At 39.0% G+C, this 18,591-nt stretch overlaps 1 protein-coding gene across 1 annotated transcript in view; it reads right to left on the bottom strand.

Moving 5' to 3' along the window:
- Positions 1-103: 103 nt before the first annotated feature.
- The window catches only part of UBE2Q2 (ubiquitin conjugating enzyme E2 Q2), a 47,810-nt gene continuing 29,322 nt past the window's right edge, over positions 104-18,591 (bottom strand). Inside the window, exons 6-13 of the mRNA XM_082290932.1 lie at positions 13,669-13,753; positions 8,829-8,889; positions 6,698-6,788; positions 6,309-6,367; positions 4,980-5,028; positions 4,014-4,109; positions 3,500-3,566; positions 104-1,763 (exon numbers count right to left, since the gene is read on the bottom strand). Of these exons, the coding sequence (XP_082147058.1) occupies positions 1,732-1,763; positions 3,500-3,566; positions 4,014-4,109; positions 4,980-5,028; positions 6,309-6,367; positions 6,698-6,788; positions 8,829-8,889; positions 13,669-13,753 (540 nt within the window). The 3' untranslated portion in view covers positions 104-1,731. The remainder of the gene's footprint in view (positions 1,764-3,499; positions 3,567-4,013; positions 4,110-4,979; positions 5,029-6,308; positions 6,368-6,697; positions 6,789-8,828; positions 8,890-13,668; positions 13,754-18,591) is intronic.

Here is an 18,591-nt window from a genome sequence, read left to right as displayed (position 1 = left end):
GCACAGGCCGCCACACTGGCACCGCCTGGCGGCGGGGAGGACCCACCCCGCTCTCACCTCACCCCCGCCCCTCGCGCCCCGGGCCCCAGCACGGACACAGCGCTTCGTAAAATGCTTTTTATTCATAAACTTGATGCAAGTTTACAAATTACTGTACATTGCCAAGGAACTCTGCCAGAAGAAATGGAACCCAAACCGAAGCATGCGCCGAAGGGCGGAGGCCAGGGCCGCCCCCAGCCCCCCTGCGTCCGGACAGCGGCACAGCCCCGGCTGCCACCCACCGCACCGGGGACAACACGCACTGGAAGCGGGTCCAAACCTCTCCCATCGTTTCTTTCGAGCTAAAAACTGGATCTAGAAGCAAATGCACAAGGACCCGCGGGTGCCTGACAGAGAAAATAGCACAAGTTCGATAGTCAACCCAAAAAAAGAAAAAACAAAAAACAACATTACAAAAACATGCTTCTGCACTTCTGAAAGTGCTTAATCCATGGAACACACCCTTAGCTCGGCCCCGAGGGGTGCACAGGCCTAATGACTAGTACTACAACCAAAATAGAGTCGATTCTGGTAAGGCAATGAAATTGTGTAAGTACACAGACCCAGCTTCATCTCCTAAAAAAGAACAGTTCCCATTAGTCTTTCAATAACAAAACTGCCGTCATGACTATGGCAGCATTTCTTACACCTCTGAATTGGATGACATGTTTTTGTACTTTATTGTAGCTTTTATATAAAAATTTTCATTCAAGGACTTTCATCTCAATTTGTGCCAATCACTTTATAAGTTCATTAGTTTACAAATGATTGCAACAACCCGTTAATAAAATGGAACACCTAAAAAGGTTTTTAGTATTTTAAATAACTTCAAGCTTCATACTGTGGCTCTTCTTGTTAAGGAGGTTGAGCCAACAAGTAGCAGGAACAGCCCAGCAAGTTCTGATGCCCCAGTGGAAGTGACTAGTTACAAGGTTTTACTGGCACAGCCTTGCTCTGCATAAAAACAAAAAACCAAAACAGAACAAAAAAAAAAAAAGAAAAAAAAAAAGAAAAAAAAAAAAGAAAGAAAAAAACCAAACCAAAAAATTAAGATAATCTAAACAAAGAGCATCTTTTCCAATAAACAGTTCATATTCTCATACAGCCATGAAAGATGTTTAATGACTTAACATACATGTGTTTTTCCTATATCATTAATTTGGAAATACTACAAACGCTGTCATTTTAGACCAGAAAAACTACTGTGATTTGCAAGACCTGACATTTCCTAAAACAGTATTAAACATGTATTAAACTTCTTGGCTTTAAATGAAACAATACAACGCAAGTCTCTGCAGTCTGCATTTTGCAAAAGGTAAGAAATACACAGAAGTGTGTGAACAACTCACTCCTATTGAATGATCTTTAGTAAGTTGATAGCCTGCTGCAAGGAGAGTTTATGCTTTCAAATAAAAAAAGGGAGAAGGGAGGGCGTGGCCCAAATATGCTTAATCCATAAGAAAAATATGGTAAAGGCCCAAACTGCTCAGTCCAGATACCTAAGAGCGGAATGGTAAGGCTGTCACTTATACTGTACGTGTCAGTTGACAGATTATCCACTAACTTATCTAATAGCTAAAGTCCTCAGTACAGCTGTTATAGGGGCACTCATAGCTTGAGTCTGTGTGTTGGAAAACATAAAAAAGAGCTTGTTTTGTTGACATTGGTCCAGGTATACAACAGTCCTCAGCATTAGCCATCTTCTTTTGGAGGAGTGTACCAGCCTGTGGAGAACAGAGACACATTAGGTACCAGGATTGCTGTGTCCAGACCATCCTACTCTTTATCTGTGGGAGATGGAAGCCTAACCCGGCTCATTCCTTCCCTCTTAAAGCAGGCCAGCTCAGTGAGACTCAGCGTCCTAAACGCTAGTAGTCAGCGGTAGGAGACAAATCATGTGGCGCATTCCAGGATCAGACCCAATATTTGCGTGTGCAAACATAGATTTTTGTGGCAGCAGCTATCCTGAGCTGGACCAGCTGAACAGCAGCAAGAGGAAGCTGCTGAAGGAGGAGTATTGCTCTAACCAAACTTAGTAGAAGAGAGGTAAAACCCCCAAGTCTTCAAGCTACTCAAAGCATAGACATACAAACATGATTGCACTGGGACACTTACATAAATACCATTTTGTGTACTGCAGTTAGGCATGCACAAGCAACTGAATGGTTTATCCTACTTCTGCAAATTTTACTGAATAAGCTCAGAAATGTCAGCTGAATAACTGGTCTCCTGACATAATTTGGCATGTTTAGCAGCTGAATCATACCTGATCAAGTGTGCACAGCGTTTTCTAGAGACCTCCAGAGATCCAATCTTAATTCTCCCAGCCCCTCCTGTAAAATTTCCTCTAATTGTGTGTACAGTGACTACAGGGCCTATTTGTGCTGTCCCAGAAAGCAGGTAGCAGCTCTAAGCTCAAGACACCTTTCACAACAGCACTGAGTACTGCGAATGCTTTGCATACAGCTCCTGAGGCAGGATTGATCACTTGTAGCACATAGAAGTAAAAAGACAGCCATGTTGGCATTTGTAGCAAACTAAAGGAGCAAAAGACTCAGTTAACGGCAAGATCAAAATATTGTAAAATTGGAAAGCATGTTAAAGTCATTATCTTTGATCTTCCTCCCAAGAGTACAGGTGTTATGTTCCGTTTTACTGTAGGGAAGCTGAGGTGCTCTCTGCAGTCACACTGAAATACGTTCACAGTAACCCAAATTCCTGGAAGACACTGCATCCAACCCAGAGCAAAAAGCATCACGAAGTGGTAACTGGACTAACTCCTTCATCACAAGACCAGGGTACCAATTCTGCTGACTACCTTTATGTAACATGTAAGCTACTTAAACCTTTTAAAGCCTCAGGCTTCTCATACTGCCACAGTAAATTCAGTTAGATCTGAAGCATTTGTACACTTTTTTTATGCAGCAGAGAGACTTTAAATAGACTAAAAAAGCCCAAACCCAAACAGGTGTCTCCCTATTCTACTGCACAGTTTCCCAACTAGTGCACTTCACTTGGACTTCTTGTATTTTTTTAGTCTCAGGTCTTTCTTTCCACTTTATCTCTTCCTTAATGATTATTTCCAATAGGTTTTTGCCACATTGAAACAAAATCTTTCAGGGAAAGGAATAAACTTCCAGCAGATACTTTACCAATATCAAGAGCCCTTAAAGCTGCAGTAACAATAAAGTTCCTAGATCAACTGGCTGAGAGCGAAATGGAGCTGCCTTTCAAGAAGCAGTAGGAACACACACAGAACATTCAAGTACACTGGACAAGTTGCAATATTGCAAGTTATTTAAGCACTACTGTCTTTCTAGTGCAAGAAGAAAAGAAGCAAAAACCATTTATGGTCTTCCCAAGCCAAAATAAGACACTGTCACTTCAAGTTTCTCTGTGGCCAAACACCAGTTCCCAAGGTGCTGTGCAGACAAGAACAAAGTGGCAAGAACATACATACCATTTTTCTCATGTATTTGTACTAGTGACTTATAGGACTGCTGTGCTCTTGCTAGATTATATTGATTCTGAAAGGAGAAAAAAACTAACATAAAAACCTGCCTCTAGATATGCAAGACTCAGAAACAGTTCTACAAGGAAACTCTACAGTGGGCTTAAAAATAAAAACCATGCACAATGTTACAACATTCCTGGCTTTCAAGATTCCCTTCTCAGAACCAGAAATTCCAAATCCTCCCAATTCTGATCCTCCTTCCCTCCCTTTCCAATACAAGGATAGCAAAAGCCTAACTACTTAAATACCCCGCCCATCCCAAGGCTTTATCCACCTCATATGCTCATAATTACATAAAAAATTCTTAATTGCAAATAAAATAGTCATAGGGGCATCAGACAATTCAAAATGCAAATATATTTGCAGTAACAATTCTGTCATTAAACATCTTCTATGCAAGTCAGCAAGGAAAAGGAAACCCAACAGTGATTTGTGCAACTGTTAAACACAGCACATTTACCTTATTGGCTCCAAACTGTACTCTGGCTTTTCCTTTGACTAAAGTGGCATTGATCTGCATGATGACTGATTCTATTGAGTAGGCACTGCTCCAGCCCTGGAGGAGGAAAGGAATATTAACATACAACATGTACTTGCTGCTTGTGCTCACCTTGCAAATCTATTTTGGAATGTGTGCTTTGGGATTATTTTTTTTTCTGCACTCCCGTTTTAGGTTTAACTACTTCTTTTCCGTTAACTTTTATTTTTCACAGAAAATCTGTAAAATTATGTAACGGTACTAGTACTAAGAACTTGTAAGAAGAGTGAAAAGGCTTTATCACATTTCCAAAATACAGCAAGACAGAAACAAAAAAGCTCCATCCTTACAGCACTGGCACATTTTCAGCAATGTCAAACAGAAATTACAACTTCTTTTTCCTAGAAGCAGAAAAGACTGATTTCTAACAAAGTCAATTCAGTAAGCTATAAGAATTTTGCTCATCTCTGACATTGCTTTACCTTCCAGAGCTCACAAGAGTTTCTGCCAGAGCTTGCAAGTAAGTTACTTCATTCATCTACTTATTTTAAAGAGAAAAATCACTCTGTCTACATGAATCATCTATGCCTATAATCTTCTGTATTCCTCACTTGTCCAGAGCTGACTTTATGCAGTTGAAGAGAAAAGCAAACACTGTGTCTTGCTCCCCAAAACTCCTTTTTCGCACTGCCTTCCTCATAGAAATTATGAGAATTCCAAGTTGACATGCTCACATTTCCTGCCTCTTCCTCTTGTAAGCCACCCAAGGCAGAAGAGAAGATCTCAAGATCAACAAGGCAAATCTTGTGGGATTGAGGTTTAATTCTACCATGTTTCCTCTGGAGTGTGTAATGTATTCCACACAGGGATTCTTCAACCCAAGCAAAGCACCTATTTTCACTATTTTAAAGCATGTTTTATTATCCAGATAAAAGAGCACATATTCACCTGTTTAGTAAGAAGTTCCATGCATAACGCACCTCCACCTAGGACATACCTACAAACAAATGTGAAAGAAAATATACTTGACATCAGCAGTTAGTAAAAAGATGCAAGTGCTCACAGCACTTTAAGCTCTTGCCAGCTTGTTTGTTAAATTCTTTGTTCATAAAGCCGAAATGCCCTTTAACCAGTAATATATTATAACTAGTTAGCCATGTTATACTTAGGCAAAGAAGATTAGCACTGGGAAACAAAAAAAGTTGTTTGCCAACTAGACTTAGTTTAAGCCACTGACTAAGCTGATCTGCACAACTGCAGAGACCATGGAAGAAGGGAAGTTACTTTTTATGGCTACTCTACATATACATAGCACTGACATGTAGATAAAAGAACCCAACAAAATTTAATTCTGTAAAGAAATTTCACACCATTTCAAACAATGTAGGTGCACTTATAAATGGTATGAGATAATCAGATCTTTGCTTGCTCTTTTCCTGTAAATCACTTTCTAATTTCAATAACACTTCATCCACTGCGCTGACTGGGACTCAGCAGAACACCTGAGCATCACAAAACCTGGACTGAGGGAAGAGAATTTACCACTGCCAAAATGTGTTCTCCTCTATGATCAAGACACTTAAACCTCCTATGTCCATATGGCATTTAGAGGGAAATGACCATTGAAAAAGCCACCCTTTTTTCATTCTACAAAGAAGTCTGAGTACAATAAAACTAGAATCCAGTGAATTCTCTGATGTTTGGCTCTGCTCATTTAGTTCTGAGAAAGCAGCACCCCTCATGAACCCTATTTAACTGCACTAACCATTTACTGAATTCAAAAAGGATACATGGCTCTTCAAATCAAATCAGAATCAGCTCCAGCTATCACAGATTGCATTTTCAAATGCAGGTACCATTTCCTGTCACCAGGAGATGCATAAAAGCCTTGGAAGGTGAATTTAGTCTTCTCTCCAGGGATATATACAGTTTCTGTGCCACAGACAGTACTTCAAACACGCTGTAGCTGACATTTGGAGCATGTTTTCAATTAAATTTAGTATTTTTGGATTAGCATTTGAGGAATTTTTAAACAAAACCTTTATGGCAGTGTTACCAGCAAGAGAGAGGCAGTTAACACTATACATCAGACTTAAGGCAACACAGGGATCAAGACCCATTCAAAGCACAAACTCAGAACACCTTACAACAGGAGAAGTAACAGCGATGTTAACCCCCACAGAGGTCAGCTCTTAAATGTTATGGCAAGCACAGAGCTTTTCAAGCTGTAACATTTCTAACACGAAGCACAATTTCTGTAGGGCAACTCAAACCTACCCTCCCGTAAGCACAGGAGACACCACTCGCACAAAGGGAGGATCAAAAGGGAAGTTATCCTGAAAAAAATAACAATAATAAAACAGGTTAAGAAAAATACTGTGACATTGCTTCCCAACCAAAAAATATTTCAATAGCCTTATTTGTCAAATCAGATTTGAAGTAATACAATTTTTTCAGTTCTGTAAAAATTCCCTTTCCACAGTATTGCCTAAAAAGCATTTTTCTGGGAAGCTTTAGTGCCAAACTTACAAGTTAGGGGTTTTTTTCTTCCCTTTTTTAATGCTACAGATATTATTATTACCCAAGTAACAGCTGAGGGTCACTTCAGTCACTTTCTATGGTAAGCCTCAATTTTAACTGCAGCTTTTCATCCCACAGACACTTACCTTAAAAGAGAAGTTGAGTAAAATGTATTCTACACCTTCTTTTTCTTTTAAGACCTGAAGATCACTATGCAGTGGGCTATCAGGATCAACCCTATAAAAGCAGCAGGGGGGAGATCATAGATGAAGTTAATATTTTCAATACCTGTAAACAGTAATTCCTCTTAAAGTCTTTATGTATTTGTAGTTTACAAATTGTAGTTTAAGGTGAACTGTAGGAAAGTCTTGCTCCTTTTACAAAGTAAAAACTTTGCCACGAGATCAGCATGAAAACTTGCTGCAATGTACTACATTCCCTATGCTATCCCCATGTTATTTAAACACAGCACAAAGTAAGCTGTTTATTTGAAAAGAGCAACTTCAGTTCAGTTGTGTTGAAAATAAGAGGGGAGAAAAACAGGAAGACTGTAGTCATCCAGTTTTCAGCACATAGTTAGCGAATCCTTTATGGAATATGTAATTGTAGTTCTGCATCAGCTATTAAAAGTAATCTGCATCAGCAGAAGGACTAAAGCCAGCAGCTTCTGCTCAGCAGAATTTCAACAACTCTTTGTTCCAAAATGCTGGTGGTGAGCAGCCTGGCCATTAATTCAGACACTACTGGGTTAATCCCACCAAGCTCTGACACCCCATCAGCTTTTAAATAGAAGAGACTAGTCAAAAACACCTGCAGCAAGCCAAAAGCAGATGTTAAAGGGACTGAAGGCCATTAAATCTAATCGTCTGCTACAGGTGAAACTGCAAAGTTACTAGATCTCTTTTCAGAATTACTTGGGCAATTTGTCCCCATCCTACCAGAGAGAAGTTATTTCAGAAAAGAAATCTTCCAGTGCTTAGGAATCTCTCGTTTCAAACCATGGCTTTTGCTAGGCCAGTTCAAAGGGACTTGTTCTAGTAACAACACTGGTCCTTCCTCACACAGGCTCTTACCTCTGACATCTATCCCCTCAGCTACTCTGCACACAGTGTGCTTGTTTCCAGACACTTTTTGCCGCAATAAACAACACTTATTCTCTTACACATTCTGGAAGGCATTTGCTGCATGTATTCCATTTCCTCTTTTCTGAAGGCAGAAAATGAGACCTGTTCACAGTATTTGAACTGAGGTTTCAAATCACTGCACAGTGCTTTGAGCACTTGGTTACAGAAGCACTCGATAGGAAAGACCTCCTATAACATGACACAGATTTCTCTTATTTGTCATTCCTGCCATTTTCAGCCTCAAAACCTTCACATGCCCATGATTACACTAAGAAGGAAACAAAACTATTTCAGCACCTGGTAACCCAGTTTGCACCAGCCTCACCCCTAGGACAAGGCAGCAATTCCTACAGGCAGGTCTGTGCTGAAACAGCCTCTGTCCTTATAGCTATCTACCATGACCTATCTGAACCGATGGAAGCTCTTCCATCCATTGCCAGATTTTGCAGCCACCCAGCACAGTTTGGATAGGCTCCTCCTTTCTTTAGGGTACTGTATAGGGATGACAGCAGATGATCCTCTTACCAGGAATAATTTCACTCCAGCACCTCTAGGATTAAAGTTATTGGACTATGGATGTAACAAGGTGAGTTATGTACTGCTTTTCATTTTATGTACTAGGCAATGACAGAAGACAAGTTATATACAGTTATACAACTCACATTTATGTGATAGCTAAAAGTTTCAGTCCTATGTGTCTGTTTAACTGTAGAAATAAACAACTAAAGACACTAAGGCAGTTCTGTTCTTTCTTACACCTTGAATGAAACTAGAAGTTGGATATTCCTGTCATCAAAAACTAATAAAAATAAAACCACGCAGAAACTTGAAAAAAATTTTTATCATTTGAGGCTGCATATTTTGGAGCAGTTTTAGAATTGAACAGTAATGACAGTTACTGTAACACAAACAGTGTTTGCATTGAAAAGCAGGTCTGTCTTTTTGCCAGCTCAATTGCTATAGCTCCATCCCTACACATTTCTATGTATCAGAATTACAGCCACTATCTCGTGGCTACAATTACCACTACTGCTACTACTATTGTAACACGCTATTTAATAGGCTCTGACTAGAGATTCTCATTTATCAAAAGACTCTCTGCAGAAACAGTAAAACAGATTGTTCAGAACATGAAAAAGCTTTAATAACTTACTTGAGAAGCTTAACATGCCATTCATACAAGCTGTCATTTACGAGTTCCACTGAATATATCCCTGTAGAAATATTAGATGGAATTAATTATGCACTAACAGTGTAATAAGAAAACTTAGCAAAAACGTTCTTTGCTTTTAAATATGAATACTGTCAGCAGGTGTAAGCAATGGGTAAGATACTAAGGCACGTCCTTCCTCCAGCAGCAGAAGTGCTTCTGAGCAGCTACCAGGAAAAAGTGTTTTCACTTCTATTAAAAAATCCCACATGAATCTAATTTTTTTCTGATATTTAACCATTTCACCTTCAAAATTCCACAACTACAACTCCATCTTGCTTATTACTCACTATATTTTACACCCAGTACATGACCAACATGCTCTTAAGACACTTTACAAGATAGTTTGAGTATGCAGCATTGTATTTTCACAGGTTCTCATCAGTACAGGCAGACCAGGACAGCACACTGGACAGCGTATGCGGTAGAAACCCAAAAAAGCCCGGATACTGCAGTGGATGAAACATTCCCAACAGCTGACTGAAGAAGCCAGAAAGATGTATCTAAAGAATGGAACGGTCTGTGGGAGCCAGCTGGTGATTTTCAGTGGCCTGTTTGTTTTAGGCACATTAAACAACAGTTGTGCGTTTCACTCCCAGGGAAGGATGGAAATTATCTGCCATTTTCTTGTATATTCAAAGCTTCCTCTCTGCATAAACTCACAAGCAGCTCTGGAAAAAGCAATAAATCTTTAACCAGCAGACAAGATTTAGAGCATGGTATCAGTCATACAAAAGTTAAACCTCTTCTTTCACAGAATATTCATGCATATAGACTAACCCACTATTAATTAAACTCATTACCTGGCCTAATATTTAACAGCATCTCTGTTGCTGACCGAATTATTTGGAAGTCATATGCAAATCAGGAACCTGCCTAGGATTTCTGAAGGCAATACAACCATCACATTGCAGTCACCACATCCTTCCCAAGGAGCAGGGGTATTCATTTCTGAGTTTTATTACGTTAGCATAAAAATCATCTTGCAGATGAAACTTATAAGCATTATTACTTGGAGTACAGGTGACATTTCAAGCTGTCCAGACTTACTTCTAAAGCATTTCAAAACTTGGCATACAAGCTAAAGCACTCATGCTTGTTTCTCCTTACTGAGCGCCACTAACAAGTGGGTACTGCAACCAAGAGCACAATTTCTAATTTTTCTATGTCTAGAATAAGAGTGTAAGCCTGAACACATGCTCACTGAGCTCTCCATGTCCCTTTTAATCAGCAGCTACTTCAGACACAGGGTATTTCTGTTTGAGGATCACCCAAAGGAGCTATTAAGGCCTTTTTCCAACTCCCCAGATCCAAGGACACTATTTTCTGAGCTGACCTTAGTGTAAGTCACAAACTGTAAGAATTTCAATTTGTACTGCTCTGATGTAACAACAAAGGAGTTGACATTCAGAACTCTGCCCATTGTCAACTTTCATTAGTGACAAATCTATTCCATTGTTGTATCCAGAATATTTTCTTCCACCTGCATCTAAATGGGAGCAAAGACTGGAAAGAAGCAGCCTCTCAGTATTACAGTTTTGGCCCCTAGCACGAGCATAGAATACTTACTGCAGACAAGGGAATAAGTTACAGTAAGGATACTGACACCATCCTAAACAATGGAAGATCACAAGAGAACTTCCATCCCTTTGTTCACTCACTAAGCCTCCAGCCCCACTCCTGCACTCCTTCCATCATCCTGGGACTCCTGTTCTTAGCCACAGTTCATACCCCAGTCCTTCAGCTCCAAGGCCGACACATTTTGCCAGCTTCCCCAATGGGAAGAGTTGTACTGCACCAGCTCAGGACTGACAACACAAGCCTAAACACTACTGCAACACTGATTCCATCAGCCTTTCGAGCACCCAAGTTTTGAGCCAAATAGTATCTGTGTCTCCTCACTAACAGCAGCAGGGGGGCTCTGTGTCTTGATACAGAAGCTACTTAACAACACCGTCCGAAAGCTGAGGGAGAGCATTGTTTGGGATTTTCTGAATAATCAAGAGGTGTTATTTGGAAGTAACTCATATGCTTTTTTTTGTAATTTTGACAGTGAGAGGGAAAAGGTTCCTATAAAATAGAATTTAACTTATTAATAGCAGTTTTTGAGAGGTCCTTAATGTAGGAAAGGAACCAAGGTGGGTTCCTCTTGCTGAAACACAAGGTGGGTTTTTTATTCCTCAAAGGTGATCAAGTAAAAGAGGTGACCAAGTAAAAAGAAGCCCACAGAACCATGAAGCAAGCAAAAAAGTAAGAAATTGAAATGTAGAAAGAAAAACAATTCCTTTCAAAACAGAAGCAATGTCTTACTTATGGTAACATTACTGTATCAAAAAGTAAATCCCATACAGTCTTTGGATAAAAACAGTGATTTGAACTCTATGAACTATATATAAAAAAACCAGATGCTAAAGATATGAACAGAAAAGATCTCATTTAATACCCCCAAATTCTTTGTTTCTTGCCCTCTATTCCCAATCCCCTAAATTATGTTAAATCCTTTGTGAATCTCCAATCTGGTACCTGGAAATGAGATAATCTTTACTTTGCTGAACTCGTGGCTCCCATTATCTGAACAGGTTAATGGAACTGTCTAATTCACAATAGAGCATCTTAATTTGCTGGAGTATTTTTTGCTTCTGTCAGCTCATAAGAAAATTATTTTCAGTTTCTTTAAGGGCAATTTTTCCCCTAGATTTCCCAGGTAGATAAGCAACTGCTGTTGAGAGCAAGCTGCTTGTCATCTTTTGCTTGAACTCCAGCAGCATTACTTCAATTGATAAAGGAAATTAATTTCCAAAATAGATACTACCTTGAGTACACACCTACAATTGAAGCCACTGCCTTTTAACAGTACTTTTTAATAAAACAGTCTAATAGGAAAAAAAAAAATCTAGAAGAATATTGCTACAAGTATTATTCACTTCAGAGCTCCCAGTGTTATCCTATTGTCAGTCCTAAAAACATGTAACCTCATGCAAACTAAATAAAGAGATCCTTACCCAACTAAAACTCAGCCTTAGCCTTTCTGGCTTGCCTTACAAAAAAATGAAAACAGCATTAAATTACCTTGCAACAGTTATCAGAACCTGTAAGTTTCACAATGGTTTCCTTTGCGCATTAGCGGGAAGAAATTAAATTTAGGGTAAAATGGACCATGGGGCAAGTACTCTGAACAAAAATGACATTGAAAAAGCCAATTACCTGCCACAGCCTGTGCACATGGTGACAGTTACCTAACAAAAGGCATAACTAGGCTATAAAAGCAGGAGTTTTGCACGATGGAAAAGAACCGATAACAAATTCACTCAAGGTCAAAGAATAAATGAAGCCATAAGGAACAAATCTAGGTAAGTTTAATAACAAACAGCATCAATTTACCAGCAAAATGTAATAAATGTGTCAGTAGGATGGTGTTTCAAAGCAGAATTTCCATCATCTTTGTAGTGTCAACCTCCACTTGACACTACTTCATTACCATGTTTTAGAGATCAACATGAGGCATCCAGTTACAGTGTTCTTAGGTATTTCCAAAGTCATAAACTGTAAATTACTGCACTCACCTTTTAGAACCTCAACTTTCTGTTTAGCAAGACTTGCTCTTCCTCATAATTTAGAGTATGCTTTCCTACATTGAGATCAGTCTTTTGCAACTCATTAAGACTTGTTTATCTAAAGCTGAGAAATGGCATCATTAAAGAGCCTAAATGCTCACTTCAAACCACACCTACCCCAGGGGCCCCTGGCTGACTCCAGTGGTACCACCACATGATTGAGCACCACACAGCAGTCTTTACAGGCCAGTTGGTTCGTTATATCCAACATTAGTTCTAATCATGAAAACAAACCCTGAAGATCAAAATCGGCAGTAAAGCATCCCCCATGACTTCATAGAGATCTACTTCTAGCTCTTCCCTAGACCCCCCAAATCCATTCCTTCCTGGATAGATGGTTATTAGGGCACACTGGCAAGCACTCAGTTGCAACAAAGCTAAAAGTAGGCTGCATTAGATCAACACTAGATTACCTCATCGAATTTATACCCTGGACATTTTACCACTGTCCCCAGCACCTCCATGCATGAAACAATTGACCTAGGAGTTAAATATGACAAATCAAAACAGGAACCTATTGTCCCTTTAATTCTGTTCTTTTACACACAATTGAAATGGCATTGCCAATTAAGATTTAAGTCCACTATAAATAAATATGGGCAAAAGTTCAGAAAAGTGAGAAGGTATTTAAGTTTATACTGACTCTCTAATTAGGCATTCCTCCTGTTCTCTCCCTGGCCTGCACCAGGGTCTCACACCTGGCTGCAGCGACAGAGTTGTCTATTTGGCAGACTTGGAAGAATACAGCTTGCCTGAAATCTACGTAATTTCTATTTCTCACATGGTAACACTCAGACAATTCAATATACTGAATCCTTGGCTGAGCTAGTTTAGATACAGCTCCTGTAAGGAATAAAAGAAACACCCATCCACTACCTAAAGATAATCACTGGTCATTATTCAAACTAATTTAAAATACAAGCTCATTTTCCACTGTAATTCACATCATTATTCCAAGGAATATATGTTCTGACTATTCTCCACAAATAAACTACTTTATGTACTAGGAGTATATATAATGAATTTATGTATTTTTACATACGTGCATACACAAACACACACGTATATACAAACACAGGACAACAAAACACAGAAAAATTAGCAGGAAGTATTTCCCAAGAGAATTCACTTAAAGTATAGTTTAAAAAGGGAAATCTGAGGCATTTTACCTGTTTTATAGCTCTGTGATCTATATATATCCCTGAGTTCTTTCATAAGTCGATCTGAAGCCTGAACTGACCCAGAGACTGCACCCTGAAACAAACAAAAGACTCCAAATAAGTGAAAAGTAATATTTACAAACAGCTTTACATTACAAAGTTATACTAACTAGAAGGTATTAACAATATATTAATTTCTGTATGAGAATTAGGTTTCTGGAAAATTAAATACTGTAGTGAGCAAAGTCTACTCCAAAGAAACAAGGCCCTCCCTCTAAAGAAGCACATTAATATATACTACTAAATGCTAGAGGAGATACAAACTTTTAATCAAGGTACAACAGGCATTTTTCTGTAAAGGAGCTAAATCTTTGGCATTTTAATTTCCAAGATGGATGCACGGTACATCTCAGAGAAATATTTCATTTTACATTCTGTTTTTACACACTGGGAAGAAGAGTAAGACTAATCCTAAGAACAAGCTTCTACACAGAAGGTTTTATTGCTTTCTCACAGGTATATTTTTATTTGGTCACGAAAAAAGGTACAGGAGTTGGGAAGTACCCACAGCAGCTTCCAGATGAATAAGACCAACCAATGAATTTAGAAAATGTGGAACAAAAGCAATACTTATTGCAATTGAGTGAAAAAAAAAAAAAAAAATCAACACCTACACAGAAGAAGACTAAGGTAATTAAACCTTAAAATACAAAATATTTCTTGTGACTTGTCATAGTTCTTGTGATTTATGCAACCAGGGCAAAAATCTCTTCTGTTCTTTTAGAGCTCAGCTCTGTACTACTGAGCGCCTCGAAGTGCGAGAAAACTTAGCACACAATTTTCTTATATGTTATGTGTTTACTCTGCTTATATATCCCACCCAAAATACCACTTTAGGTTCAAGAATTTCAAAAAACAGAGATAAAAGTTAGCATTATAAGATTTAAAATACTGAATAGGAACAAGGACTCCAAATGAGCTAAGGTAGTTACCACCCCAAAGCCTGACCCTGTGACCCTTGGGCTTTCACCAACAGTCTGTTTCCCAAAGGTAGATGGTTCCATTAGACCTTTGCAGTTCCCTTCTGCTCCTGTTTTTCAGTCACTGCACTGAAATACAGGCTAATACATTGAGCTCATAAGCGTGGCTGGGGGAGAAACCAGGACAAAAAATAAAACTGCCCCACTACCAAATAAAAAAGACCCACCTAGAATAATTCAGCCTGTCTGTATCAAGTACTGACAGAGTAAGTTGATGAGTTTGCTTTTTTACTCCATCTAAAAATTCAAAGATACTTATTTCTTCAGTTTCCTTCCAGACATTATGAACATCTACAAACACATCCTTTTTGGACAGAAGTGTCAGAAAAGTATTTCTGGAAGAATATGAAGCAGCTGTGACCAGTGCCTAATACCTGAAACACCATCCCTGTTTGCCTGAAGTCCACAGTGATGTTTTATATTCCACAAGCTCTTAATTGTAGGACTAAATTACTTCTTAATAAGAATTAAGTATCATTAACAGTTACTTGATGCTAAAGCCTCCACATAGTCCTCTGACTTCTCTGTCCAGTAGTATCAAGTAATATGCTTGGCTTCACACTAGAATCTGTAGACTATTCTTTTAAGGCTATTCATTTTAATTTGCCTTTGGATTTAATTACGCAGATTTCCAAAATTCCACTAGTTTTTCCTAACAGACCGGTGTGAAGGATGAACCTTGCAATTAAACATGCAAATAACAGGCAACTCCTTTCATCTGATTAAACAAAAGCTACATAAAGACAGGGCTTCAGACAAGTAATTTTTCCGTTTACTACGCCCCTCTCTATAGAGCAGTATCAGACAAAGAAGGGATTTCTCTAACACCAAGTACATGAAATTTTACAGAAGAAGGTTGTTTATATGCCTTATCTGCATATTACTACTATTTATGCCCACTATTTGCAGATTAGCTAAAATAGGAAGCATTACACTTAACCAGTTAACATAACAGTGTTAGCCACCATGCTTTGTAGAGTTGTTGTGCTTTGTGAGAGTTAGGATTGAGACTTATCAGTATGTTGAGTCTGGAGGAAAGAAATTTCACAGACATGTGTCAAGATTTTGGTTTTCTTCTGTGCAGAGCTGTGCAAATCCTTGCCCCTGCTACTGTTTTTCTTACTGCAAGAAGGAATTTCCTTGCACTTTTCACAGATTATCAACCTATAAATACAGGCAATTTAAGAACAAGTTAGATGGTGAAAGACATCCTGTGGAAAACTACCTCTCTCATTGCATCTCTATTTCCATCCAATTAAACTACTGAATTTCTGTACATAATGTTGGAAGCTCATCTTGGCAAATGAGAATTTAAGTAACTTCTATATTGGAGACATTTAAGCACCAAAGCTTAACACACCCACATCCCCCTAAATTGCCATTATACCTGCTGATAAAATGAGGTGGTATTAAAGATGTTAGTTTTAGTGTGTGTAAGCAAGCCTCAACACACTTTGTCTAGAACAGTGGTTTTCCCCTTTTCCCTAGGAGTTTCTAATTGGGCTGCCCACTTCTTATATAGCAGCATTAAATAGTTACACTTGCTACTCTAGAGAATCGATAGACTGTAAACCAGTAATCTACAATCAGGAGAAAGAGGATGGAAAGCTTAATGTAAGAAGTTTAGCACAGGAGCTTATTTTATGTGCTCTGAACTACCCTTGGAGGAACTTGAGGAGGAAGGTAACAGCTAAACCTGATGGTAAGCCTAATGCCAAACACCACTGCTCTGAAACATGCCTTCATTCTGGTGTCACTTGTGGTTTTTGCAGCTACTGTTGAAGTGCAGTTTAGAAGAGAGCACAACTTGCATCACAGCACTGCATGATACAGAGCATTGAGGTCAGTTTTGACTATAGTGATACTAAAATTAAAAACTTTTTCCGTAACACACTACATGCAAGTTATAATTTCAAAGATTGAACTCAGATATAAATAACTGTATCCTTCTGGAAAAGTGGGACTTGACACTCCAAGGGAGATAAAGTTCCCATTTTTCAAATTGTGACAGTTAGATTTATAGTTGCAACTGCCTCAGAAATAACTGGTCAATCATGGGATCTGACGGGTATCTGTCACATGGGGCTGATGCCAAAAGCAGAAAGGCAAAGCCAATTCACATGAAGTAGTTAACTGAGCTGCCAGACCAGACCCAAGGGACATTTTTTTCCTAATAAGTAATCAAATAGGCACAAGAAGTCTCACTTGATCATCCTCTCCTGTACTAGCATATTTTGTGGCTCTCCAGAACAACGAGCAGGGTAAGATGGAGAAATCCCTGCTACAAGAGGCAAACATCCATGTTGACAACATGCCAATTGCTGAGAGCTGCAAATAACAGAGATACCTGATGCAGGAATTCCCACGGCCAAAACTGCTGGACATGAAAAATATTCCTGAGATGTATCACTACAAGCCTGTCCTATTCTCAAACTCTTCCCCGCAAGGACAAGCTTCTGCCACTGTCAGAAACATGAAACCTGTGCCGCAGTCGGACCAGCACTTGCCACTGCCCTGCTGTACTAAGGCCACAGAGATATCAGGGGTTTCTTTTCCCCTTCCAACCCTCAAAATGCACCCACAGCCTGCTCTTCCCCAGAAGTTATAGGAGGTAGGAGGTGCAGTTAACTGCAGTTTTATATCCGAAGATCCAATTGTTTGTTTTCTGTCTGATCAGAAAAATATTGTGAACACATCAGAACACTACAGGAAACCTCCTCACTCAATACATTTCAGATGTTTTAGCCACAAGACCAAAAATTACCTACTGAAACAAAACATGCTAACTTCTCCAAGAAAATAAACTGAAATCTGAAATGACCCAAAAAGAATTAAAGAACACAAGTTCCACTGTCACTGAACTTTCTCAGTATTTGTGCAGAAGCACGTTCATTCCTAGAAGTAGGTTCATACTTCCTTCAAGGGTTAGACTAAAAATAGAAATGACATCTTAGATTTCATAAAAACTGAAGATTAAAGTAGAGACATTGGAGACTTCTAAAGGGAAGTGCTTAAACTCCTCAGTATGAAATGGGAAAAGCTAATAGCATTATCTAAATAAAAAAGGCATTAATCTTTAAAACGACTATGTGGGCAAAGACCTCAAACACAAGCAGCAGCAAGTTGTTAAATATTTGAAGTTAAAAAAGGTCTTTGAACTGAAATCACTAACTCCAGGTAAGCAAGTGGTTCTTTAAAGTTATTACAATGTTAAGAGAAGGATTAATTCTTGCTCCAAGTTACATACTGTACCACAAGCCAAGTTTGTGTCCTAATGCCAGCAAGAAGGATGGGATTAAGGATACTGCCAAGGACAGAACTAATTTACAAAATTAGTAAATACACATTCTTAACTTGTACAACACACATAAACCCTAAAAACTCCTATGGCAACATCTTGAGAAGCAGAAAAATGTCTTTAATCTATCAGGAATAAATGAGAATGGGAGTGCACACACTGCTTTCCCATGAACAAGCCTTGAGCATGAACTGTAACTCCAGCCTGCACTGCAGCTGAGGGGAAAGGACAACCCATGGACTTGGGCCAAAGAGCATGGAAAGGAACTGAAAAGTCTTCTGGCTGCACTGGGCACCAGTCTAAGCCCTACATTATGCTGCACATTCCCTTTTCCAACAAGCAGCATGTAAATGGCATGGGTTTGTGGTACTGGCCTCTGCTGAGGAAACAAAGTATCCCAAAAGGCTGCGTGGCTCCTGTAAAAAACAGACTATGTTTAGCCACTGCATTTAAGTTTGTGAAACTCATACTGTCCTCTAAGAAATCCAGTTGTGAGGGCTGTACAGACTTAAATTTTGCTTTGTGTCAGGATACTCAGCAAATTTTTGCTCTTAAAGCATGGTTAGCACATTGTGTTAAAAGTTCCCTGTTTTG

The sequence above is a fragment of the Coloeus monedula genome (genome assembly GCF_965178545.1).
Source record: "Coloeus monedula genome assembly, chromosome: 14".
NCBI classification, from domain to species: domain Eukaryota; kingdom Metazoa; phylum Chordata; class Aves; order Passeriformes; family Corvidae; genus Coloeus; species Coloeus monedula.
The sequence above is the reverse complement of the archived record's forward strand: the minus strand, read 5'-3'. Positions and strand labels throughout refer to the sequence as shown.